The 26207-nt window shown below is 37.5% G+C and overlaps 4 protein-coding genes across 8 annotated transcripts; 2 read left to right on the forward strand and 2 right to left on the reverse strand.

Moving 5' to 3' along the window:
* Positions 1-616: 616 nt before the first annotated feature.
* LOC132204704 (uncharacterized) lies at positions 617-5289 on the reverse strand. Its single transcript, XM_059633365.1, has 4 exons — positions 5155-5289; positions 4815-4924; positions 4653-4729; positions 617-3285 (listed from the first exon to the last, which is right to left on the reverse strand). The coding sequence occupies exons 3-4, from the start codon at positions 4718-4720 to the stop codon at positions 2619-2621; spliced, it is 735 nt and encodes a 244-aa protein (XP_059489348.1). The 5' UTR covers positions 4721-4729; positions 4815-4924; positions 5155-5289; the 3' UTR covers positions 617-2618.
* A 653-nt stretch (positions 5290-5942) lies between these two features.
* LOC132204172 (LITAF domain-containing protein-like) lies at positions 5943-9724 on the forward strand. Of its 2 annotated transcripts, none has more exons than XM_059632494.1 (4): positions 5943-6154; positions 8666-8792; positions 8860-9019; positions 9071-9724. In XM_059632494.1, the coding sequence occupies exons 2-4, from the start codon at positions 8666-8668 to the stop codon at positions 9174-9176; spliced, it is 393 nt and encodes a 130-aa protein (XP_059488477.1). In that variant the 5' UTR covers positions 5943-6154; the 3' UTR covers positions 9177-9724. The 2 variants fall into 2 exon arrangements, with proteins under 2 accessions (XP_059488477.1, XP_059488478.1); XM_059632495.1 differs by lacking the exon at positions 5943-6154 and adding an exon at positions 8543-8565.
* LOC132204171 (nucleobindin-2) lies at positions 9261-13547 on the reverse strand. Of its 2 annotated transcripts, XM_059632492.1 has the most exons (10): positions 13398-13547; positions 13039-13179; positions 12766-12873; positions 12438-12713; positions 12207-12380; positions 12055-12157; positions 11819-11999; positions 11608-11764; positions 11355-11465; positions 9261-11123 (listed from the first exon to the last, which is right to left on the reverse strand). In XM_059632492.1, exons 2-10 carry the CDS (start codon positions 13168-13170, stop codon positions 10443-10445), a joined length of 1923 nt encoding a protein of 640 aa, XP_059488475.1. In that variant the 5' UTR covers positions 13171-13179; positions 13398-13547; the 3' UTR covers positions 9261-10442. The 2 variants fall into 2 exon arrangements, with proteins under 2 accessions (XP_059488475.1, XP_059488476.1); XM_059632493.1 differs by lacking the exon at positions 11355-11465.
* A 287-nt stretch (positions 13548-13834) lies between these two features.
* LOC132204170 (protein AF-10) lies at positions 13835-18786 on the forward strand. 3 transcript variants are annotated; one of them, XM_059632489.1, is made up of 12 exons: positions 13835-14172; positions 14587-14666; positions 14726-14890; positions 14959-15156; positions 15276-15961; positions 16041-16355; positions 16470-16873; positions 17019-17162; positions 17215-17419; positions 17474-17644; positions 17698-17809; positions 17955-18786. In XM_059632489.1, the coding sequence occupies exons 1-12, from the start codon at positions 14064-14066 to the stop codon at positions 18036-18038; spliced, it is 2673 nt and encodes an 890-aa protein (XP_059488472.1). In that variant the 5' UTR covers positions 13835-14063; the 3' UTR covers positions 18039-18786. The 3 variants fall into 3 exon arrangements, with proteins under 3 accessions (XP_059488472.1, XP_059488473.1, XP_059488474.1); XM_059632490.1 differs by having other exon boundaries at positions 17701-17809; XM_059632491.1 differs by having other exon boundaries at positions 16494-16873.
* Positions 18787-26207: the final 7421 nt, after the last annotated feature.

Here is a 26207-nt window from a genome sequence, read left to right on the forward strand (position 1 = left end):
GTCAAAGGGTTCTGCTTAGAAATTAACAAAGTCTGAGCAGGAACATACAAATCACTTTTTGCCCGTGTCTGATAATTATGAACTTCACTTGTTTTTTGAAAATAGTGCGAATATTTACGAACAAATTTACACGATTCGAAGAGGTAAATTGAAAACACAGGCAGAAAGTCGAATCTAGCAAAAAGCGGCCGCGCAGAACAAAGCGGCTCCGTACTGCGCCAATAGCGCTCACCCGCAAGAGCTCTCACCACTTTTTTCTGCGCCAGAAAAACCTCGTCCAACGCCTGATTCGACCCTCCCCAAATTACAATACCATAACTCATAATGGTCTGACAATAAGCAAAATATACCATTTTCAAGCACTTTTCGTCAACAGCATGCATCAAATTGATAATCAAAAAAACCGCACTATTTAATTTCCCAACCACATAATCTGAATGCTCAGTCCACTTCAAATTATGTGCAAGAAGGTACAAGCCCAAAAATTTTGTCACATCTGATTCAGTCAAATTGTCGCCATTTAAAGTCAAATTAAAATTATCATGGTCTAGCACAGGGCGCCTGAGTTGAAAATTAAGCACCACCGTCTTATATAACTCTAATACAGCTTACTAGATTTTTTTTTTTTTTTTTAAGATATTTATTTATTTTATGATACAAGTCCAGCCAAGCTCGAAAGCTTATCGGCTGGTGCTCACGTTAACTGACGAGCAATTTGCTCGCCAGCTATACAACTAACAAAATATGCACAGAATTATTACAAACAAGTGTGTCACAAGCTAATTCATGGACGAGTACAATTTTTTTATTTTCAATTTCACTTCCGTCTTGGTTTGTAAATTTTTTAATTCTAGTGGCAATAAATTCCACAACCGTGGCAAAATGAACTGAGAAGTTCGATCAAAATATTTGTTCTCACTCATCGGTTCTATTACAGGATTTTGTCGTAACATTCTTGTGTTATGCAAATGGGTGTACGGTACACCATGGTCCGAATCAAAATATTTTACACATAATTAGTTTATTTCAAAAATTTTATCAACCGGCAATACATTCCAGAATTTAAATATATTTAAAATATATTTGTAATACACAATTTTACACAAAAAATATTCTTGCACGCCATAGTACATTTGTCGTAGAAATAATTTACCTGCCATCGCACGGATAGCTCTCTTTTGAGCAATGAAAACCTTTTGCAACATAGGCGACCAAGTATAACTGCGGGACAACAAAAGTATTATTATTCCTCAGTTTAACACATTTGTATTTTGCCATTTTGCTTAGTCCAAAAATTCTAAAAGTCTATATCCATGTTTTCAACTTGATCATTGTTGAATCCATTATTATTATTATTATTGTTCTTTATATTGTATTATGGAATGTAATCACATGTAATGTCTCCCGTGCGACCCACCCATTTACAATTTTGTCAAATGAAACACACAGCAGGGAAAAAAGAAATTTAACATATTTACAAGTTATTTTTGTAATTTACATATTCCTCCTCAGTATAGAACTTGTGAAAACTAACAAACTTTTTTAACAAGCCCACAAACTGAGGGATTCTCAACTCCAATTGAATAGATACAGGCAAATTATTATACAAGCGCGACAAGCAAATGAGCGGATTTTGCCTCGAAATAGCACACGTCTGGACCGGCACGTACACCTCAAACTTTTCGCGCGTCTCATAGGCATGCACATCTCGCGTTTTAACAAAATACTGAGGGTATTTACGCACAAATTTACAAGCCTCAATCAAGTAAATGGAAAACAGTGGCAAAACATCAAATTTTTTAAAAAGAGGCTGCGCCGAACAAACAGGCGTCGGACCAGGCCAATACCGCTCGCCGGCCATCGCACGAACAAGGATCAGGGATGAATCTATCCACAAGCTGCTGCATAGTCGCTGTTAGCTTTTCGATCTCAACCTTTAGCTCAGAAGTGTTCCGCATCAGCTTCTCTTTGCTCTGCTTCAGTTGAGAAATTTCATGCTGTTGTTGAGAATATTTCAAATTTAGGTTGGATTTCACTTTGCAAAGTTCCCGTTCGAGCTGCGTTAGCTGCGTACGAAGAAAGTGAATATACAACGTACAATTAATTATTTGTAATTCATTCTCGCAGCTTCAGACGTTCAGACAAGCGACAAGCTTAAATTATTTTTAGAACATTCACTAAAATGATACAAGTTAATTTTCCTCCCACATTTTTCACATTTGCAGCCATTATTTACATTTGAATGGTAATTTTTATTCTTACAAAATAGAAAGTGAAATCCGTGTATTGTTTAGACTTTGTGAATTAAGATACTTGCAAGGCTTTCTTAAGGAATCGAGGTTTAGCACTTTCGAGTTTATTCATGTCACCTAGAGTTAGATGTGGCCAGATAGCCTCGATTCCGTAAGTTGCAATAGGCCCAATTGTGAGCTCAAAAATCTTAAGTGCCGTAGCTAGTGAGGACTTAGGCAAGGCACTAAAGGTTGCAGAAGCGCAGATTGATGCTTTTACTCTTCTGTTAATATGTTTTGCAAATGAAGTGCCCGACGATTGGAAGTAGTTGGCCAGGTCAGGGCCGGCCAAAGGGAGGGTCACGTCATATTAATGAGAACATATTTTTATGATATATATCCAGGTTCAGTGGGACTGTCCCTGGGTTCCATCTCCTCCTCGCCGCTTCCATTGTTGATGACTCCATGGGAAGAGCTTTGCAAGTCTTTTAGCGGCAATTTCGATATGTCCTCTTGTCTTTCTTTGAAGGATTTCTGTAGGTTCCCATATATGCTGGAGATGATCAACTCCATACTGTCCGCACTGATAATGCCCACGTTGAATTTGGCCGTTACATCCATTAGGAATGGAATAGTCTTTGTATCCATGTCATTTTTCTTTTGCAGCATTTCCAGCACAGTATCGAGTACCCAATTAAGCATTTCATGGCCATGGCCATCCGAAGTGAAGAAGTTTGGATTGTTGATGACTCCATTGGAAGAGCTCTGCCGGTCTTTTCGCCGCAATTTCGATATGTATTTTAGTCTTTCTAGGAAGGAATTCTCTAGGATTGAAATGACCTCATTCATGCGGGGGACAAAAAGCTTCGCACTGATAGTGCCCTCGAAGTCGGCCATTAACTGCAATAGGATTCGATTGGTCTTTACATCCCTCTCAGCTTCCTTTTGCAGTACTTCCAGCACAGTATCGAGTGCCCCATTATTAAGCATCTCATTGTCATTCCAAGTGAAGGGCTTTGAATGATCATTAAGAATTGCAAATTTTGGCTTTGTTCTGTAAAAAAAGATATTAAAATTTAGTGTTTAATACAAAGATAATACCAAAGATGACAACAATTTTTCCGGAAACTATTCTTTTCTTGCATAAAGATTTAAAGTTATTCTTCGTTCCCTTCCAGAAATGTGTGTGCGTGCGCGTGTGTGTGCGCGCGCGTGTGTTGAATATTTTTTTCCATATGTGTAAAGACTTGAAAGCATCATGTTAAATAATATTTAATATTTGCCCGCATACAAAGTACAAAATCAAAATTTTCAAAACGAGTTTTAAAAATGGTCAAAGGGAGACCGTGACCGTAACTGAAAGATTCCAATTTTTATTTTGAGCCGAGCCCATCCTTCGCTTCATATTCTTAATTGTAAGTATATAGATTTTAAATTGAAGCCATTGAAGGTTAAATTAAAACTGGAATAATGTCAAAAATAATCAAAGATGCCGTGATAAAATAAATCACTGCAAGTGCAAACTAATAATATTGAATTCATTATAAAAATCGTAAGACATAAAATATTTATATTTATATAGCATTGAAGTGAGAAATAAGAAAAAATATTTGATGGCAAGCCGATGAGGACAATTAAGTGGCGCCATCAGAGCGCTATTGAGAAAGTAAGCTTTAGCTTAAAAACGGCTAGATATTATTTTGTTTTATTTCAAAAGTTAGTAAAATTTTCAATTGATTGGCTACTTAAAACATTCGAAAAATTGATTTATGTAAAAAAATTATATTTGTACTTTGAGCCTTCTGTTTGGAAGTAAATAAATTTTGACGTCATCAAGCCAGTGGAATTAATTAATTTTATTATGAACATGACTCTCTAAAATTTAATGTTTTTCTTTTTTTAAATTTTTTCTCTAAATTTGTAAATCTAAAAAAAAGAAAACATTATTATAATTGTTTAAAAAAGGATTTGGTATTGGATGCCTTTGCGAACAACTAAAGTGCACACTTTTCTCAAAACGAAATCATCTGCGAAAAAGAACAACCCTCACTTGCAGACCCAGTATGAGAAATCATTCAGGTTCTCCCGAGAAAAATCCACTTGGATCGAGTGGGTATCTAACCCATGCATATAATCTCTGGGATAGATGACAAGTGTACAAAAGGGTGGCCTTAAAGCTTGTTCATGAGCGGAGACTTTACAGGAGAGCCACCAATTTTTTGTTCTGATCGCATAATTATCCGGCCTTCTTCGTACGTTCTCAGGCCGAAGCTCGCAAACACTTAATTAATTAACACAATGCCCGCTTACGAAGTTAGTTTTTGGGAACTTTGGGTCTTATTGTCAACCAAACCAGTTGCTCAAAATTTTACGTTATTCCCACAAAAATTATCGCCATCCTTGAAATTTATATCAACATACTCGTCTGCTCCTGTTGTCTGCATCTCATCATGCTGAGAGGGAGTTAGTCCTGGTTCTGCCTCTGCCATGGTTCAATCCTAAGACATTTATGTTATTGGATTACACAGCTCTGGTGAATTTAAACAGTAAAAATGAAGGAATATTTTAATCAAACCGACTTACCTGGCGCAAACAATAAATGAGCTTTTCGAGAATGATGTGACAAGGATCGGACGAGTTGGTTTGGTTGAGTGTGCAACAAAAGGAAACGCAGTTGTCCGGAAGTTGTTCAACTGGAAATAAATTTGCAAATTAATTTTTGAATATGGGATAATACCCCAGCTGCCAAAATCGACGGTTCAGAGGGGATAATATCCGACTGAAAGTCGCGATGTTGGCTTGCTTGGGCCTGCCGACCATGATGTATTCAAAGTTGACGTAAAATAAACTGATTAGCATGCTTGGATTTTGAATTTTTAGAAAGATTGAGTATTGAATAATTTAATTTTAAACAGAACTTTACCCTAATTGGATTCAGACAATGATTTTTATCGTGTGATCGTGGGCAAGTTTTGGCCGGTATGTGAAAATGAAAATGAGAGCCACCAGCCAACATGTGAATCCTGCTGAACCAGCTGAGAGATATGTTTACCTAGAGAGAGTCCATAAGGGAGACGATGGCCTACCCTCCACGTTCGTTGGTGCTGCTGCTACGCACGGTGATTGGTCGATTTCGAGCTTCGAGCAAAATTCCACCAGAGCGGCGCTGCGGTCGCGTCCTATCTTTCCTATGTAATTCAGCAGCACCAAATAAAGTGGAGGGGAGGCCATCGTCTCCTTTATGGACTCTCTCTATGTTTACCCTAGGGATTGTAGAATCTGCAAGTCATCCGTGCAGTGAAATCTGTTGTCAAGTCAAGAAGTGTCAAGTCTGTTCAGTCTGTTGTTTCTGTTTTGCTTTTTTCCGACCAATCTGATTTCTCCATTTTTTCCAACCTGAAATCTGCACCCAATCTGCACCAATGTATTGGTTCTTTTGCTTTAGCCGCGAAGAAAAGGAATCTTTTGAAATTTTCGATGCTGTTTTTCATTTCAAATTTTCACGCTATATAATATGTTATGTACATATTTTAATATATTATGAACATGCGAGTAGGAAATAGGAATTTTTGGACATAAAAAACTTTATCACCATCATTATTCTATTCCCCACCCTCCTCAACCCCCAACTCCATTAAATTTAATCCCCGCTCTCTCGGTCGGCCCCCTTCTCCCAGAGCTAAAGTTGAATCACTCGAACCGATGACGTCACTTTTAATCCAGAGGGCCACACCCCCCACTACAAAAGATCACACAAAAAAGTTGCATCACGAGAGAGAAGGACGCCTCTGTCTGGCACGAAACTCTTCGTCCAAAGTCCGATTTCTTGCCGTCCAGACCACATTGTAGTGCCATCCGAGACATCCAAGTCACCGAGACTCAACTTCCTTTGACTTCAGGACGCGATTTTGTCGACTGGAAAGGTAGAGAAACCTCCACCGAAAGCAGACACGCATACACACGCCCTTGTGTCATATTTTTTACAGTCGGTCATGTATTTAAATTAAAACTCGCTTAAACTGCTCTTGGCACGGTCTTTTTGTTGTGAAGACGAACGCATGGCGGTTATTAATAGAAGTGTGAAGTGAAGTTTGACCCTAAAAATTTGTCAGCGCCCAGCACAATTATAGTTAACATTAAATTTGGAATGTAAAAAAAAAAAATAGTAAAATAGTAATAAAATAATTAAAAAGAAACCTCATCATTCGTCTGAAAAAATTAACTTCATCTTTAAAGTCATTGAAATTTTGTTCAAAAATGTTTATTAGATTTGAACATTTTATTAGAGTTGGGGTCAATATTATTATTAAATTTTAACAACTTTTCATTTTTTTTTTTTATATCAAATGAAAAGAAATATGTATTGAGTGAAATTAAAAATTTTGGTAAAAATATAAAAATACTTTTCTATTAAATTTCGCTTGATTTCTTTCAAAATTATTTTTTGTCATCAAAGCAGAAATAAATTTTTTAAACAATATTATTTTCTTTTTAAAATAATATTAAAAATAACTTTCTTTTAAATAATGCTATAAAATTAATTTGAATTTTTAATTTTTTAAACAATTAACCAAACTGTTATCTAAAAATTTTGTGGTCTAGTCTAGTATATTTTTTTTAATTAAAATGGAACCACATAATTTAGGTATTTTTTACCCTGTTAATAATATTTTACACGATTGCGTGCGTACAATTAATTATAATCCTGTTGCTTCTCTCGATGTCACACGGAAATGCTTATCAGTATCGAGCGCAGTCGGCCGTCGAGCAAGTCTGACGCTTTTTTTGTTTACTCACAAAGATATAGCTGCTTTTTCTCGGAAATCAATGCTGCGTTGCTTTTTATTTTATTTTGGTTGCGAGATCTAATGGAAAAGTGACACACATGCGTGTTTTTGTCACACAATGACCAGTGTTTTGTAAGCAGAAAAACAGAAATTTCTGGCTTTGTCCAGTTCGAAATGGGCGGCCCGGTTAGCAAATTGCTTGTTAGGAATCGAGTCCGAGTTAGAACGGTTGAACCAGAGAGCACCGAAGATACCAAATTGAAAAAAACTAAAACTAGTGTCATGGAAGTAACACCATCACAAGTCAATAATTCCAGAATTGCTAATAATGCGCCCGTAAGCCAAAAAAATTATTTCATATTTTTTTTTAAAAATTCCGAAATATTGCCACAAATGTATCAATTTTTTTATCTGATTAATTTTGTAATCCTATTATTTGAAGATAATTGCTTTAATGCAATCCAAACCACCGATACTTTAAAGTTTTCAGACTAATTTAAAAATATTATCAATATTTTACCAACACAAACCACAATAAAATGAAATTTAAATTCAGGTTTCAATATGGAAAACACTAATTGTAAGATTATTATTGCTTTGAAAAATTTAAAATTTACACACAGCATACAGGGTCAATTTTTATACTATCTATTCTTCGCTCAGAAAAACTAGAAACTTATTTTAATATTTTCAAAATATCCTCACTAATTTGAGTAAGAGATGCAATTTTGGATATTTTTTTAAAATCAAATAAATCATACCAAAAAATCAATTAATACCCCCTCCACAGTAAGTTAGAACTTAAACAATTAAAAATTTTAAGACAAAATTATTGATTGCAAACGCAGTCAACATATTAAATTCTTAAGCAATTTTTGACTTTGGAATTCAATTTTTTAATTTAAAAAAATTGAAGTTGCTTGATTGGAAACTGCAACAAAAAGGCAGGAAATATTCTAAAAAATAATTATTAATTTCTGACATTTTTTGTTGATTCAATTAAATTTTTTAATAAATTGGGTTTCATTTTTCATTTGGTTTGATGTGGGGGCGCGTGACGTGAAACGATTAGCTGCTACTCGGAGGCGCCTCGGTTGGGCCTTCGCGTCGCCCAACTCCATTCACAGCCATTCTACAAATTCTATATGACCAGCTTTTGCAGTGAGATGCTGTCATTTCTCTGCCATAGTCTATATTTGGACACCGCGTAAGGTCGCGCTAGAGAGCATAGGAGGGGGAAAAATTCTCAATCACTTCTTGCATAGTAAAATAAATAAAGCATATTCATTCATTTCACTTGAAGGAAAATAATTCTTTTTTATTCAGCGTTGGCTGTTCGAGATTAACTTCTTGGTATAATAAAAAAGTAAAATATAAAAGCAATAAACCTCCGCCTTTGGTTTTCGCTCAAGCAAGTTTCTCGTCGGGCATCTGGGTCACTCGGGGAAAATAATATGCGAGCATTGTTTGAATTTTAATGCTCAGGCCCATTTGTCGCTCTCCGGCAACCGTTTTGCAGTCGGTCAAGTGACGCATAATTTATTTCAGTGAGATATTTTTTTTAATTCTGTCAAAATGATCTTCAAAAACTAATTTTTTACCAAAATTTCTTTAATTTATACTAAATTTTGCTATTTTTCTTTGCAGATGGGCAAAAGTGAAGGAGGTCCTCCGCCTCAGGCTCCCCCGAGCTACTTCCAGGCCACTGGAGGGGTTCCACCTGCGAGTCCTTTCACCCCAGGTCCGGTTCCTGGAACTCACCATGCCCACCAAGGTGAGCTGCTTTAATCAACTTCTTTTGAGATTTTTATTTTTACAAATTGAATTGTTAAATTTTTCAGCGCAACAACGAGGCCCGACCATTGTCACAACCGTCGTGCCGGTGGGTCCGCACCCGACTCACATGATCTGCCCCAGTTGCCATGCAGAAATGGACTCTGCCACTGAAACCAAACCCGGACCCATTGCCTACATTTCTGGAATTTTGATTGCTCTCTTCGGGTAAAAAAAAAATTGAAGCAAAAGTGAGTGAATTTAATTTAAATTTTGCAGCTGCTGGTGCGGATGCTGTCTGATCCCTTGCTGCATCGATGAGTGCATGGATGTGCACCACACTTGCCCCAACTGCAAGGCCTACCTAGGCAGGTTCCGCAGATAAGATAATCGGCCATGCACCACTGCAATAATCGATCATGACTTTTTACAAATTGTTTATAATCCGAGTTTTCCAAATATTTTATTAAACGGTATTTAATATATTGAAAAGGAATTATCTATCATCTATTTAAAAGTTTAAAAATTTTAGATCACCCTCAATGTTAGAATTAGAAATCTCACTTGTCCATCTTCAGAGCAAACAGTTTTGCATTTTTATTAATAACGGAAGCACAATTTTTTAAATACATCAAATCAAAAGTGCAAAATCTGTAGCTAAATTATATTATTGTGTTGACTGAAATTTTCCCCTAACACCTGAGCCCTTTTTTGGCCCTTTTTTATATTGATTGTATAATTTCCATTAATTTTTAACGCTTAAGGAATTAATGTGCCTGACTAACATGTGCTTTTCAGAGAAGATGTATAATGTATATATCTGAGTAACTTGTCTATTGACCTTTTATATAGAAGCTATATTATATCTATAAAATTGCAAAAGAATAAAATGTTTGGAGTGCAGCTGAAAGAACAAAATTAAACAGCATTTAGTCATTCCAAATTCCGAGACCTTTGATTATTGACAGTAATTGCTTGAATCACAAGCACATGAGATGATAAATCCAGAAACTCTATCACAAAAGTCAGTATCAGTCAGAATGTCTTCTGTAATCAATCTCGGCCCTGATGCAGCCAACCTGCTTTGTCCTCATTGTCACTATGAAGTAGAAACATCTATTAAAGTTACACCTGGGGTTGCGGCTTATTTATCAGGGACTGTAATTGCACTTATGGGGTAAGAGTAAAATTATTTTATTAAATTTTTCATAAAAAATTTGAATTCCAATCGTGAATTTGTTTTCAGTTGCTTCTTGGGCTGCTGCCTGATTCCGTGTTGCATTGAGGAATGTATGGAAGTGCACCATGTCTGTCCTCACTGCAAAAATTACATCGGGAAATTCCGCTACATTTGCGCTTGAAATAAAAAACAGGGCACTTGCATAGTAACTGAAAACTCCTAAATTTATTTACTTCCTTGTGTTTGGCATATTCAATAACAATAATAATTAATCAATCAACTGGGCTAAGCGCCTCTCACTCTTGCATGACCAAAGGCGATCTCTCATGTCAAACCGCCTTCGGAGCAATAAAATCCGAAATCATTAAACTTGACGAAACTCGATAGGAAATAATTAAAACTGTACGAATCAGATCACATTGTCAGGTCAAAGAGAAAGATCGGTGTTTGCGTCAGATTCTCATATGTCAGTTAGTTGTGTTGCTGCGAGTTGGCTTGTCCCTGACTCGGAGCATGTTGAACAGGCGAGTTGTGCACCTGACCCTGCGGCGGCTGCTGATTGTGCATGGGGGGCGAGTTGTGCTGTTTCGGGGGTTGGTTCTGTGCCGGAGGCTGCTGATTGATTTGGTTATTCTGATACTGTTGAACCGGGGGCTGTTGTTGATTGGCTTGGGGTTGATTTTGGTAAGCAGGGGGTTGTTGTTGCTGCTGATTTTGCGCCGGGGGTTGTTGTTGCTGGTTCTGTGCCGGGGGCTGATTAAAGTTTTGCTGTTGCTGGTTTTGTGCCGGGGGCTGATTGAAGTTTTGCTGTTGCTGGTGCGACGGAGGTGGGTTTTGGTTTTGGTACTGGTTGTTTTGGTACTGCTGCTGCACCGGGGGTTGGTTCGGCACCTGTTGCTGCGGAGGGTGTTGTTGGTTCACGTTATTATTGTCATGGACTTGCTGATATTGCGGAGGGTGTTGTTGTTGCTGTTGGTACTGCTGTTGAGGAGGTGGTTGCTGATACTGAATTGGTTGCTGGTGGTACTGGGGCTGTTGATTGTGACCTCCGGCCTGCTGATGGGGTGGAGGGTGGTAGCCCTGTTGCTGGAATTGCCCTGGGTGAACCTGCGGTGGCTGCTGAGGATGTGGGGGTGGATGGTGAGGCGACAGCTAAAAAATAAAATAAAATTGAATCAACAATTGATGATTTAAAAAAATTGAAAATAAGAATTTGTTCAAAAATGATAGAATGAAGATGCACAAAAAGCATAACAAAAATTTTTGTAGAGTGCCAAAAATAACTAAAAACTTATTTTCTTTTATTCCATGTTTATTTTTAATTTCCTCGTCTTTTCCGCTTGCAAGATTTCATCGAAACTAAAAAGCAAGCAATTAATGTACCTGCTGCTGATGGTGGCCCTGCTGGTAACCTGCTTGCTGCTGATGATGGAAATACTCGGGAGGGACCTGAATGCCATAGGGCATGTGCATATCGTGAGGTTGAGGAGGCAACTACGAATGGAACAAGCAAACAAAATTAGCACACACAAAATCTAGCGTGAAAGCAAAATGTGCGCTTAGTGCTTCAACTTTATGGAAAAATGCACTTTTTAAAACAAAAACCATGCAAAAAACGGACAAGCATTTGACGTACCAGTCCCTGTGCAATCAACTTTTGCACTTCCTCTTGTCTCCTCCGTTCGAACTCCAAATACTCCTCATGAGTGTAAAGTTTCTGGTCGTCCAGACCTTGCCATCCTTGGTCTTGCTCGAATTCCTTCTTCTTGGTTTGGACGAAGAATTCATCGTAGCTATTGAAAAATTTAAAAATTAAATTAAAAAATTTTATTTCATCACAAAATTACCTAATCAGGTGGTCTCGGTTAGTGTCAGTCTCGTTGAAAACGTGTTCACGCATTCTCTCCATCTCCTCTCTCCGCTCACGCATGTCGTCCTCTGGTGCATTTGGGTCGTACATTTTGTCCAGCTCCTTTTGGAACAAGGCCTTGACCTCGTCAGTGTCCCAAAAGCCGTTACCATCAAGGTCTGAACAAATATTTTTATTAATTAGGAAAAAAATGCAAGCAAATGAAGTCAATACCATGCATGTGGAAAAAGGTTTTGGGATTGAAGTCTTCGGGATTCATGTGATCCTGCTCCTCCCAAACCTCCTCCAACTGCTGTTTGCTGCCGGGGTGGTGAAGCTACAAAGCAAAATTAGATTGCAATTTAATTTAAATTTAATTTGCATACATTAGGATGAATTTTGTGCTTCTTCTCGAGCTCTTCGATTTTCTTCTCATATTCCTTTTTGTGCTCGTCGTCCAGCATGTTCAGCTGCTGGTTCTTTTCGTACTCCTTCTGCAGTTCGTATTCCTTGAACTCCTTCCTCCTCTCCTGATCAGCCTCTTCGAGATCTTTGGTAGTCTATAAGGATAGAAAATTTAGAATAGTTGCCAAAATCTAAACAAAAATAACACAAACCTGGACTATAAGTTTTCTCAAATCTTCGATTTCAAAGCTGTGAGGGTTGTGGTGGTCCAGGTGAAAGGGGACGTTCATTTTGGGAAGGTTGTTGTGATCGATTTCATTTTCGTCATCATCCTCTCTGTGCTCTTGATCGTATTTCTGGGCTTGCTGGATTTCAAACTCCTTTACGGCCAAGTGCCTCAGCCTCTCCAGCTCCTGCCTTTTCAGCTCGTCCAGTTTGGAGCGGATGTTGTGGTTGACAAACTCCAGCTCTGACGCTATTTTGCCAGTCTGTCAAAAATTTGATTAAATAAGTGAAATAAGTTTAGTTATGTTAAATTACTCTGATGTCTGCAACTTCTGCCTTTTCCAACTTTTCCCTGAACTGTGGATCACTCTCCAAGGCCTGAACAACTTCCTGGAGGTACCTGTTATACTCAAGGCCGATGTCCTGCAAAAAATTAATCAAATGAAATTAATAAAACTCTTGAGAAATTCAGACGGTATAAATAAATTTCACCCACTTCGTAAAATTGTGCCTGAAAGATTAATTTGACGCAAATTTAATGACGTCTCACTACAATAAAATTTAATAGCAACAAAAAGATAAACGCACCCAGTCGGCTCCTTTGTGCTCTTCGTCCTTGGAAGCATTTTCGCCCTCGCCTTTTTTGTTGGCCGTGACAGGAGGGCCGGTGATCAGTTGCAGGGTGTTGACCAGAACGAAAATAAAAATTAGGAGCCTCATCGTGCGTAGCTGAAATAAGAAAATAGGAAGTTGAAAGTTTGATTTGCGCTCAATGCCAAACGAGAAGCTTTGGTGGGGCCTTCGAGAAGATCAACTTTCACTTTTTTACGTCAAATTTTTGTGGTGAAATTTTTACGCAGCATTTTAAAGAATTTAAACGAATACAAACGGAAAATAATTAATGATACCCGTTAAAGAGAATTGATATTCTTGCAAAACAATTTTACCTGATTTTTCCGTCGGCTCGTCAATTACTGCTCATGTTGCAAAAATATGATTCTTCCCAATTCCCACGAAATGAGTTGGAGGAAAACAAAACAACGCAAGATAAGGTGACGAGATGGAACGGGATTCGCCGACAGGTGGGAGTGGCTCGCTTTAGATGACCAATCAGAGTGAGTTGAAGGATGGAAGGTAAATTTGGCCCCTTTTGGCGCTAAAAGTTAAAATAGAAATAATTTTATGAATTTTGTTTAAAAAGAACAAATCTTTCTCTTGTGAATTTTTTATTCTTCCGAGCCACAGAACACAGAACGCAAAACAGACTTAATAGACCAAAGTGACTGCGAATTCCTAGAAAAATTCTTACCGCTTTTACGACCAAAGCCCGCCATGATGGATTTTCCCTGCGGCGACCGCTAGGGGCGCTGCAGAGGGGAGTGGCACGAGGGCGCGTGCGCGACCATCTTTGTTGTGTTGTGGTTGTTTCGGCAAAGGTAGCGCGCGCTTCGGCCGCCGATTCGGGCCGAATTCGGCGCCTGGCTCTCTCAGAGCTCGGCACAAGTGTGCGCGAGCATTCGCAGGGCACGATTGCCGTGCCTGGATTCGTCCCCGCGCCCGAAATGCTCTAGTTCGTGCTGGGAGGGATTCGACCAACGACTAGTCCGAAGAAGATGAAGGAGATGGTCGGCGGCTGCTGCGTATGTTCCGACGAGCGCGGCTGGAGCGAGAATCCGCTCGTTTACTGCGACGGTCAAGGGTGCACCGTCGCGGTCCATCAGGGTGAGCCGCCCCTGTCCACCTTAGGCAGAGCATGCCGATTGGCCCCCCGCACCTGCCTTTGCCGACCGCCATTGGAAAACCGGTTTTCACCCCTGAAAATTTGGGGATGAGGGCGTGAAATTGTTTTGAAACAAAAATTGCAGTCTAATTTGATGAAATCTATGAAAAATTTCTCTGTTATTTTTAAAATCAACTTTTTATCTAATTTTACTTTAATTTTGGCGGCAATAAACCGGTTTCCCTAATCTCCGGTTATTTACCGGTTCATTTGAGAGGGAATTGAACTCCAGAATAATAATTTTATAATATCAAACTCTGATTTTGTCGTAAAACCATAAGTTATGAATTAAACTTATTTTAATTTTTTATTTTACATTTATTTATTAAATTTAATTCAAGTAATGTTGATTCCAGCATGCTACGGAATAGTCACTGTGCCAAGTGGACCCTGGTTTTGCAGAAAATGCGAGTCTCAAGAAAGAGCTGCCAGAGTGGTACGATCTCTTGCTGGAATCATAAGATTTTTTAACTAACCGATTTGCTCCTATTTCAGCGCTGTGAATTGTGTCCAAGCAAGGAAGGCGCTCTCAAGAGAACAGATAACAATGGTTGGGCTCACGTGATTTGCGCTCTTTACATCCCCGAAGTGCGTTTCGGCAACGTGACCACCATGGAGCCCATCGTGCTCCACCACATTCCCTCAGAACGTTATAGTAAAGTACGTTTTTTTTATATAAAAAAATTTAAGAAATATTTTTCATTGCATTTTTTTTCCATTTATTCCAGACTTGTTACATCTGTGAAGAGATGGGCAAAGCTGGCAGAGCCTCCATTGGTGCTTGCATGCAATGCAACAAGGCTGGTTGTAAGCAGCAGTTTCATGTGACCTGTGCCCAGGCCATGGGACTTTTGTGCGAAGAAGCTGGAAATTATCAGGACAATGTCAAGTATTGCGGCTATTGTCAGCACCACTATGCAAAACTGGTAATTAATTTCACGTCAAACCTTTTGCCTCCATTTAAAAATCAATAAAAATTTAATTCAAATTTCATCTACTTTGCGACCAATTTTATTATTAATTTTGTTCATTGCTTTATTTTCAGAAAAAAGGAGGAAATGTGAAAACCATTCCTGCCTACAAACCAGTGTCCTTCGATGCGGGTAGTACGTCCTCGGACGCTGCCTCTGAAAAAGACACCCCTCCCAAGGGACATCAGTCCAAGAGGAAGGGCGGCAGAGGAGGTGCAGTGACCCCGAAGGCAGCATTGGAGCCTGAAAAGCCAGCCCCGGCAGACCCACCCCCTAGCACTCCGCCCACAACGTCGTCCAGCACGACTCCCACCCCCAAATTCACTGCCTCGAACTTTGTGGAAGTGACCCCCGCCCCTGTTGCTGCCTCTGGAGGCAAGAAGCGAAAAAGCAACGCGAGAAACTCGCCGACCCCACCCATCGTCCCGAAAGAGGAGGAAGTGGAGGTGGAGAAGAAGATCAAACTGGAGGACCAGTCTCAGGAGGTGGCGCCGCCCCCGGCCAAATCCCCCAAAGTGGTACCTGTGTTGATCCAGAATCCTTCGGTGGTCGTGGCGACGCCCCCGGCAGCCTCCTCGCTGCCTCCGCAGGCATCTCCGCCTCCATCTTCGGGCGGCGGACTCGTTTTTTCAACTACCTCTTCACACCCCCAGCTCAGTGTGTCTGTGGATGGAGCTGCGAGGGATTCGGCATCCATGATGGACGCTGCCAAGATGTTTGGACTGCCCTTGGAAACTCCACCTGCTAAGCCTAGAGGACGGTACGTCCTGTAAAATTTTACATTAAAATCTTGAGTATTTTCCCGATCGAGAGAATCTCAACTAAATTTAATCTTTTAGGTCTCAGTCTATCGAAAAGGCGGAAAAGGTTGCCAGAAAGCAAAGGAAGAAGAGTCCCGTCGGCCGGAGGGGAAAAATGTCAAATTTGGCTTCACCGCCACTGGAACAACCGTCCACCTCCTCGGACACGTCGGCGATGCCTCCCATGAACAGTCTGCAGCAATTCTCAAACATTGCTGCGAGTGCAGCTCCGGTGGTTGTGCCATCGCGGCCACACGAAGAATCCTCAGTACCTGATTCCATGCGCAAAGGCATGCAGCATTCACCTAAAACAACGGCAGCTAAGGCCCCCAAGGAACCAAAGGAGTACAAAATGTAAGACAGAAAAAAACACCCAATTATTTCATAGATTCAAAATAAAAAATTTATTCGGAAAAATTTATCCTCCTTTCCTTGCAATTTTTTATGGACGGTTATCGAATTTAATAGATTTCGCTCCTTTTTTCACGACAGGTACCAAAATGGTGTGGGCAGCGCGCCACACATGTTGGGCAATGTTTTGAATCCGACTTCCTCGATGGCCCAGAAAATGACGGACACTCTGAATGCCGAGCTTGAGGCCCACAGCGTCTTCACCCCGAGCATGAGCAGCAGCGGCTTGGTTGGCCCTCCTCTGCCTTCCAAGGTCATTGCGTCTACCCGCAACAACATCAACAACATGCTTGGCCTCGGCTCTCCGAACAGTTCTCAGAGCAGTGGAAACTCTTTCTCCTCTGCACTGGCTGGCGTCCCAGGGGCTGTCACGAACATGCCACAAAGTTTGGACCAGCTGCTGGAAAGGCAGTGGGAACAGGGCAGCCAGTTCCTCATGGAACAGGCCCAGCACTTTGACAGTAATTAATTTAGAAATCGTATGAAATCAATTGAATCGTCATTTAAATTTGGACAGATCGTTTGACTTAACAATGAAATTTAAATTGATTCTCTGTTTCATTTATTAATTAAACTTTTTTTACTAAAATTATTAAATAATTTCAGTTGCTTCACTTTTGACATGTCTGCACCAACTTCGAGCTGAAAACATTCGATTGGAGGAGCATGTCCTGAATCTGCAGCAAAGGAGGGACCACTTGCTGGCCGTGAACGCTCGACTCGCCATTCCACTGCCACCAACTCAACCAGGTAAATTAACCAACTAATAAAATAGCTAAAAAAAACCTAATTTTATTATTAGTTACAGCGGCAATGCGCTCGACGCCTCCACAACAACGCAGCGCCATCCCACCCCCTATGAACAACTACCCCGTTGAAAATGGAATGGCAGCCGAAGCCAGCATTTTGGCCTCCTTCACAAACCGCAGCCCCATCGCCAGCTCCAGCGAGCGCAACTTTGGTGGCCAACCTGCCCCTCCCCCACCCCCACCGTCCCAAATGTCCAGGTAATCAAAGCAAGTCACAAACTCGAACGATTTATTAAAATTTGATGACTTCAGGAACAGCTATTACGAAAGACAGAGTCCGGCAGGCAGTGGATCGAATCAGGCGCCCCCACCGCAACCTCAGCAACAACAGCAACAGACCTCGCCTCACTCAAACAACATAGGTACCTTGAGAATGAATCCCCTCACCATGGCAGAGCAATTCCGAAGAGAAGAGTCTAGGAGGTAGTTTTATTAAAATAATGGTTGATTTTTAATTTTTAATGGAATTATTTTAGCAGTCGTGGTGGGCCACCGATGCCTCAAATGCAAATGTACCCGTCGTATCAAGCCGTTTCACCTCCAGTTGCTCAGTCTTCATCTCATGTGCCCGTTGTCACATCTCACCAGGTGAAAAATATAAAATTTTCCCTAACAAATAATTGGTCAATTTGAAATTCTTTTTCTAACTTGAATTGTAAGAAAAATTGTTAATAATTTTGCCTGAAAGTTTTATTATATTTTTTCTGTAATCGATATTTTTTTATCTGTTCAGCCGATGGTGATTCGACGCGAAGGCATGCCAATGGAGCACTCGAATCTGATGTTGCACATGCACCACCACCAGAAGCAGAGCTGAGGGCGGCCCCCCTTGCCGCTCCCAGTGCCGCCCCCAAGCCAAGTGCACCCCAATCTCAGTCTCTGGCTGCGGCACACCTTCAACCTGTAGGAATCAACAAAATTAACTCGCTCGATTTTTTTGTTCACTGCCAAGACCGCCTCTGCGAGTGAATCGAATGAAAAAAAAATATTGACTGTTTGCCTTGACGCCCATCTAGCAAGTCTTGAAGGAAACCTTTGTGATTCGTGGAAGATTGATTTTTTCATCATGTTGTTCTCTAGGTTTAGTCTGCGGAATGTGTGCTAAAGGCCAATTGGATCTTGTTTGGAAAACTGTTTCTTTTTTGCCAAATTAGATGTTTCCATCTGATTTCCCCCTGTTCTACCTTTGCCGAGTGATTGGCAGGGGCGGTCATTAATGATAATAATTGTGTAGTTGGATGAATTCATCCGCAGCAAAGACTTTGTGCAATTCAGAGTGTTAGAACATTTTCTAGGCGTTAAAGGTGTAAAAAAGTTAACAAGTGAATGTGTGTCATTTCTATAGCGAAACACCATGCGGACGTTTTTGATAATATTACGAAACATAAATAGCATTACTTTTTGTACATTGTTAGCGACCTTGTTTCCTCTGGGAAGAAATCTTGTTGTTTTTTTGGATACTACATTCTGCTACGGAGGCGCTCCTTTTTCTATTATTATTTTTTGTACCAGTGTAAATGGTTCATTGGATGTGATCCAATTATTAAATATCCTCTACTTGCAAACTGGAATTTTTATTACTGCGCCTTGAGTACATGTTTCGGCGGCAGAGGCTGCGCTTTTAATGTGCCGCACCCCTATCAAAAAGAAAGGAGGGGTAGTCTCGGCAGGAGGGGGTTGAAATGGGCATTCCCGCAACAGTCGCGCCACAGTTCGCTCCTGCAGCGCTTGCGGAAAGAAAGGGTGAGTTTGTAATTTTTATATAAATTTGATAAATTTCTCTTCAGTTTTATACAATTTTAAAATTGTTTTTAAACTATTTGCACATTTTCAAAGTAGTTTGCAAATAATTTATAAAATGAGCGGAAAACAAAATCTACGGAGGCACTTTTTCTTTTTGCATCTAAATTTTTTCCTCCGCAAATCGGGTCGAGTAAACTAAACAGTACATTTTCCCTCTTCATTCGCTAGTCAATTTCTCTCCCTTTTATCTGAGCGAGTGGGTGGACAGAAGGATTTTCTGTCTTTGATGGATGGGCCGGCGCTTTTTTTCGCGCCTGCGGCAAGCAAGTGATGATCAGAGCAGAGCGCGTAGGTTAATCTCTGTAATGAATGTCAGCCAAGCGTAAGTAATCGCCAGCCGCATTTTATTTCTCGTGTGTCTCGACAAACGCACCCCGCGGGGCAGATTGATTGCCCACTCGACACAATCACTCTGCAGCCCACACGCCGCTGAAAACAAAAGCCGGGGTGAATTAATTTTCCTACCCGACTCAACATTGCTTTTTATTCGAGGCCGCCGAAATTGTACACTTTAATCGAGGGCATTTTCCAGATTATTCGTTCATTTTGTTTATAATTTTTTTTATTTGAAAAGAGTTTTTTTTTTCAAAATACGTACAATTTATTTAGTAAGTGGCATGAAGGAAGGAAAGATTTTTAATTTAAATGAAAATTTGAACAATTAATGAAAACACATTTTCTTTTATCTAAAAAAAAAGGATTAATTTTCTAGTGCAAAAATTTATCAGCTTAAAATGAACCCTGATTTTAAATTATTTATACTAGAGCCCGCAGATGAAATTTTTTTATGACATCACAAGCCGAGATTAAAAATTCACGACTCAATTTTCCTCAAATTTCAGTTTCCACCTATTGCATAAAAAAATTTCCTGACTTTTTCGTTTCATTTTCCGAGGCTCTCTCACTTTAGAGCTGCAGTGCAAAATGTCATCGGCGTGTTTGTTTGCTCGGGAAAGGCTATAAAAGAGCTGCAAGCAAAATTTACAGCGCTCTCAAAGCGGACGCGAGTTTGTTTAGCACTCCTGCACGTTCCAATCCAAACACTTGATCAACTGTGAATAATTCTGGAAAAAAAAATTTGGCTCCCTTTGACGTGCCAGCAAGCTGATTATGAAATCAAAAGCAGCTCTATATATATTCTGAAGAGGACATGTAAATAGTTTGCCACTTGTCATTGACAACAATTCTACTTTTCTAGCAATAAGAAAGAAAATACCGGAAAATACAACCAATACACGTTTATGATGTACGTCGAGGACTAAAAAGATTTCGGGCTTCGATAAAATTTCTACAAATGCAATTTTTCTGATGATTTCACTTTTGCCACTTCGAGCGTGTGAGATAAAAATTTTAAATTCAAACGCATTGAAAATTATAAACAACTCATTGAGTTGTCACCGATTATATATTTTCAAAATTCTGGTTTATTGCTCGCCGAGGACTAAAAGTCGATTAATTACGGCGACAAATAAATCCAATTCAAATGCAAATTTTCAAATGAAAACAATCTCTGTGGCATCACCAAGTGTAAAAAATACAATTTTAATTCAAACGCATTGAAATTAATAAAAAAATCATTGAGTTGCCACCGATTATATATTTTCAAAATTCTGGTTTATTGCTCGCCGAGGACTAAAAGTCGATTAATTACGGCGACAAATAAATCCAATTCAAATGCAAATTTTCAAATGAAAACAATCTCTGTGGCATCACCAAGTGTAAAAAATACAATTTTAATTCAAACGCATTGAAATTAATAAAAAAATCATTGAGTTGCCACCGATTATATATTTTCAAAATTCTGGTTTATTGCTCGCCGAGGACTAAAAGTCGATTAATTACGGCGACAAATAAATCCAATTCAAATGCAAATTTTCAAATGAAAACAATCTCTGTGGCATCACCAAGTGTAAAAAATACAATTTTAATTCAAACGCATTGAAATTTATAAAAAAATCATTGAGTTGCCACCGATTATATATTTTCAAAATTCTGGTTTATTGCTCGCCGAGGACTAAAAGTCGATTAATTAAGGCGACAAATAAATCTAATTCAAATGCAAATTTTCAAATGAAAACAATCTCTGTGGCTTCACCAAGTGTAAAAAATACAATTTTAATTCAAACGCATTGAAATTTATAAAAAAATCATTGAGTTGCCACCGATTATATATTTTCAAAATTCTGGTTTATTGCTCGCCGAGGACTAAAAGTCGATTAATTACGGCGACAAATAAATCCAATTCAAATGCAAATTTTCAAATGAAAACAATCTCTGTGGCATCACCAAGTGTAAAAAATACAATTTTAATTCAAACGCATTGAAATTTATAAAAAAATCATTGAGTTGCCACCGATTATATATTTTCAAAATTCTGGTTTATTGCTCGCCGAGGACTAAAAGTCGATTAATTAAGGCGACAAATAAATCTAATTCAAATGCAAATTTTCAAATGAAAACAATCTCTGTGGCTTCACCAAGTGTAAAAAATACAATTTTAATTCAAACGCATTGAAATTTATAAAAAAATCATTGAGTTGCCACCGATTATATATTTTCAAAATTCTGGTTTATTGCTCGCCGAGGACTAAAAGTCGATTAATTACGGCGACAAATAAATCCAATTCAAATGCAAATTTTCAAATGAAAACAATCTCTGTGGCATCACCAAGTGTAAAAAATACAATTTTAATTCAAACGCATTGAAATTTATAAAAAAATCATTGAGTTGCCACCGATTATATATTTTCAAAATTCTGGTTTATTGCTCGCCGAGGACTAAAAGTCGATTAATTTCGGCGACAAATAAATCTAATTCAAATGCAAATTTTCAAATGAAAACAATGTCTGTGGCTTCACCAAGTGTAAAAAATACAATTTTAATTCAAACGCATTGAAATTTATAAAAAAATCATTGAGTTGCCACCGATTATATATTTTCAAAATTCTGGTTTATTGCTCGCCGAGGACTAAAAGTCGATTAATTACGGCGACAAATAAATCCAATTCAAATGCAAATTTTCAAATGAAAACAATCTCTGTGGCATCACCAAGTGTAAAAAATACAATTTTAATTCAAACGCATTGAAATTAATAAAAAAATCATTGAGTTGCCACCGATTATATATTTTCAAAATTCTGGTTTATTGCTCGCCGAGGACTAAAAGTCGATTAATTACGGCGACAAATAAATCCAATTCAAATGCAAATTTTCAAATGAAAACAATCTCTGTGGCATCACCAAGTGTAAAAAATACAATTTTAATTCAAACGCATTGAAATTTATAAAAAAATCATTGAGTTGCCACCGATTATATATTTTCAAAATTCTGGTTTATTGCTCGCCGAGGACTAAAAGTCGATTAATTTCGGCGACAAATAAATCTAATTCAAATGCAAATTTTCAAATGAAAACAATGTCTGTGGCTTCACCAAGTGTAAAAAATACAATTTTAATTCAAACGCATTGAAATTTATAAAAAAATCATTGAGTTGCCACCGATTATATATTTTCAAAATTCTGGTTTATTGCTCGCCGAGGACTAAAAGTCGATTAATTACGGCGACAAATAAATCCAATTCAAATGCAAATTTTCAAATGAAAACAATCTCTGTGGCATCACCAAGTGTAAAAAATACAATTTTAATTCAAACGCATTGAAATTAATAAAAAAATCATTGAGTTGCCACCGATTATATATTTTCAAAATTCTGGTTTATTGCTCGCCGAGGACTAAAAGTCGATTAATTAAGGCGACAAATAAATCTAATTCAAATGCAAATTTTCAAATGAAAACAATCTCTGTGGCATCACCAAGTGTAAAAAATACAATTTTAATTCAAACGCATTGAAATTTATAAAAAAATCATTGAGTTGCCACCGATTATATATTTTCAAAATTCTGGTTTATTGCTCGCCGAGGACTAAAAGTCGATTAATTAAGGCGACAAATAAATCTAATTCAAATGCAAATTTTCAAATGAAAACAATCTCTGTGGCTTCACCAAGTGTAAAAAATACAATTTTAATTCAAACGCATTGAAATTTATAAAAAAATCATTGAGTTGCCACCGATTATATATTTTCAAAATTCTGGTTTATTGCTCGCCGAGGACTAAAAGTCGATTAATTACGGCGACAAATAAATCCAATTCAAATGCAAATTTTCAAATGAAAACAATCTCTGTGGCATCACCAAGTGTAAAAAATACAATTTTAATTCAAACGCATTGAAATTTATAAAAAAATCATTGAGTTGCCACCGATTATATATTTTCAAAATTCTGGTTTATTGCTCGCCGAGGACTAAAAGTCGATTAATTTCGGCGACAAATAAATCTAATTCAAATGCAAATTTTCAAATGAAAACAATGTCTGTGGCTTCACCAAGTGTAAAAAATACAATTTTAATTCAAACGCATTGAAATTTATAAAAAAATCATTGAGTTGCCACCGATTATATATTTTCAAAATTCTGGTTTATTGCTCGCCGAGGACTAAAAGTCGATTAATTACGGCGACAAATAAATCCAATTCAAATGCAAATTTTCAAATGAAAACAATCTCTGTGGCATCACCAAGTGTAAAAAATACAATTTTAATTCAAACGCATTGAAATTAATAAAAAAATCATTGAGTTGCCACCGATTATATATTTTCAAAATTCTGGTTTATTGCTCGCCGAGGACTAAAAGTCGATTAATTACGGCGACAAATAAATCCAATTCAAATGCAAATTTTCAAATGAAAACAATCTCTGTGGCATCACCAAGTGTAAAAAATACAATTTTAATTCAAACGCATTGAAATTTATAAAAAAATCATTGAGTTGCCACCGATTATATATTTTCAAAATTCTGGTTTATTGCTCGCCGAGGACTAAAAGTCGATTAATTAAGGCGACAAATAAATCTAATTCAAATGCAAATTTTCAAATGAAAACAATCTCTGTGGCTTCACCAAGTGTAAAAAATACAATTTTAATTCAAACGCATTGAAATTTATAAAAAAATCATTGAGTTGCCACCGATTATATATTTTCAAAATTCTGGTTTATTGCTCGCCGAGGACTAAAAGTCGATTAATTACGGCGACAAATAAATCCAATTCAAATGCAAATTTTCAAATGAAAACAATCTCTGTGGCATCACCAAGTGTAAAAAATACAATTTTAATTCAAACGCATTGAAATTTATAAAAAAATCATTGAGTTGCCACCGATTATATATTTTCAAAATTCTGGTTTATTGCTCGCCGAGGACTAAAAGTCGATTAATTACGGCGACAAATAAATCTAATTCAAATGCAAATTTTCAAATGAAAACAATGTCTGTGGCTTCACCAAGTGTAAAAAATACAATTTTAATTCAAACGCATTGAAATTTATAAAAAAATCATTGAGTTGCCACCGATTATATATTTTCAAAATTCTGGTTTATTGCTCGCCGAGGACTAAAAGTCGATTAATTACGGCGACAAATAAATCCAATTCAAATGCAAATTTTCAAATGAAAACAATCTCTGTGGCTTCACCAAGTGTAAAAAATACAATTTTAATTCAAACGCATTGAAATTAATAAAAAAATCATTGAGTTGCCACCGATTATATATTTTCAAAATTCTGGTTTATTGCTCGCCGAGGACTAAAAGTCGATTAATTACGGCGACAAATAAATCCAATTCAAATGCAAATTTTCAAATGAAAACAATCTCTGTGGCATCACCAAGTGTAAAAAATACAATTTTAATTCAAACGCATTGAAATTTATAAAAAAATCATTGAGAGTTGCCACCGATTATATATTTTCAAAATTCTGGTTTATTGCTCGCCGAGGACTAAAAGTCGATTAATTACGGCGACAAATAAATCCAATTCAAATGCAAATTTTCAAATGAAAACAATCTCTGTGGCATCACCAAGTGTAAAAAATACAATTTTAATTCAAACGCATTGAAATTTATAAAAAAATCATTGAGTTGCCACCGATTATATATTTTCAAAATTCTGGTTTATTGCTCGCCGAGGACTAAAAGTCGATTAATTAAGGCGACAAATAAATCTAATTCAAATGCAAATTTTCAAATGAAAACAATGTCTGTGGCTTCACCAAGTGTAAAAAATACAATTTTAATTCAAACGCATTGAAATTTATAAAAAAATCATTGAGTTGCCACCGATTATATATTTTCAAAATTCTGGTTTATTGCTCGCCGAGGACTAAAAGTCGATTAATTACGGCGACAAATAAATCCAATTCAAATGCAAATTTTCAAATGAAAACAATCTCTGTGGCATCACCAAGTGTAAAAAATACAATTTTAATTCAAACGCATTGAAATTTATAAAAAAATCATTGAGTTGCCACCGATTATATATTTTCAAAATTCTGGTTTATTGCTCGCCGAGGACTAAAAGTTAATTAATTTCGGCGACAAATAAATCTAATTCAAATGCAAATTTTCAAATGAAAACAATCTCTGTGGCATCACCAAGTGTAAAAAATACAATTTTAATTCAAACGCATTGATATTTATAAAAAAATCATTGAGTTGCCTCCGATTATATATTTTCAAAATTCTGGTTTATTGCTCGCCGAGGACTAAAAGTCGATTAATTTCGGCGACAAATATATCTAATTCAAATGCAAATTTTCAATTGAAAACAATCTCTGTGGCATCACCAAGTGTAAAAAATACAATTTTAATTCAAACGCATTGAAATTTAAAAAAAAATCATTGAGTTGCCACCGATTATATATTTTCAAAATTCTGGTTTATTGCTCGCCGAGGACTAAAAGTCGATTAATTACGGCGACAATTAAATCTTATTCAAATGCAAATTTTCAAATGAAAACAATCTCTGTGGCATCACCAAGTGTAAAAAATACAATTTTAATTCAAACGCATTGAAATTTATAAAAAAATCATTGAGTTGCCACCGATTATATATTTTCAAAATTCTGGTTTATTGCTCGCAGAGGACTAAAAGTCGATTAATTACGGCGACAAATAAATCCAATTCAAATGCAAATTTTCAAATGAAAACAATCTCTGTGGCATCACCAAGTGTAAAAAATACAATTTTAATTCAAACGCATTGAAATTTATAAAAAAATCATTGAGTTGCCACCTATTATATATTTTCAAAATTCTGGTTTATTGCTCGCCGAGGACTAAAAGTCG

This window comes from Neocloeon triangulifer, unplaced genomic scaffold (assembly GCF_031216515.1).
Source record: "Neocloeon triangulifer isolate White Clay Creek 2 clone unplaced genomic scaffold, ASM3121651v1 ptg000022l, whole genome shotgun sequence".
Lineage (NCBI taxonomy): Eukaryota > Metazoa > Arthropoda > Insecta > Ephemeroptera > Baetidae > Neocloeon > Neocloeon triangulifer.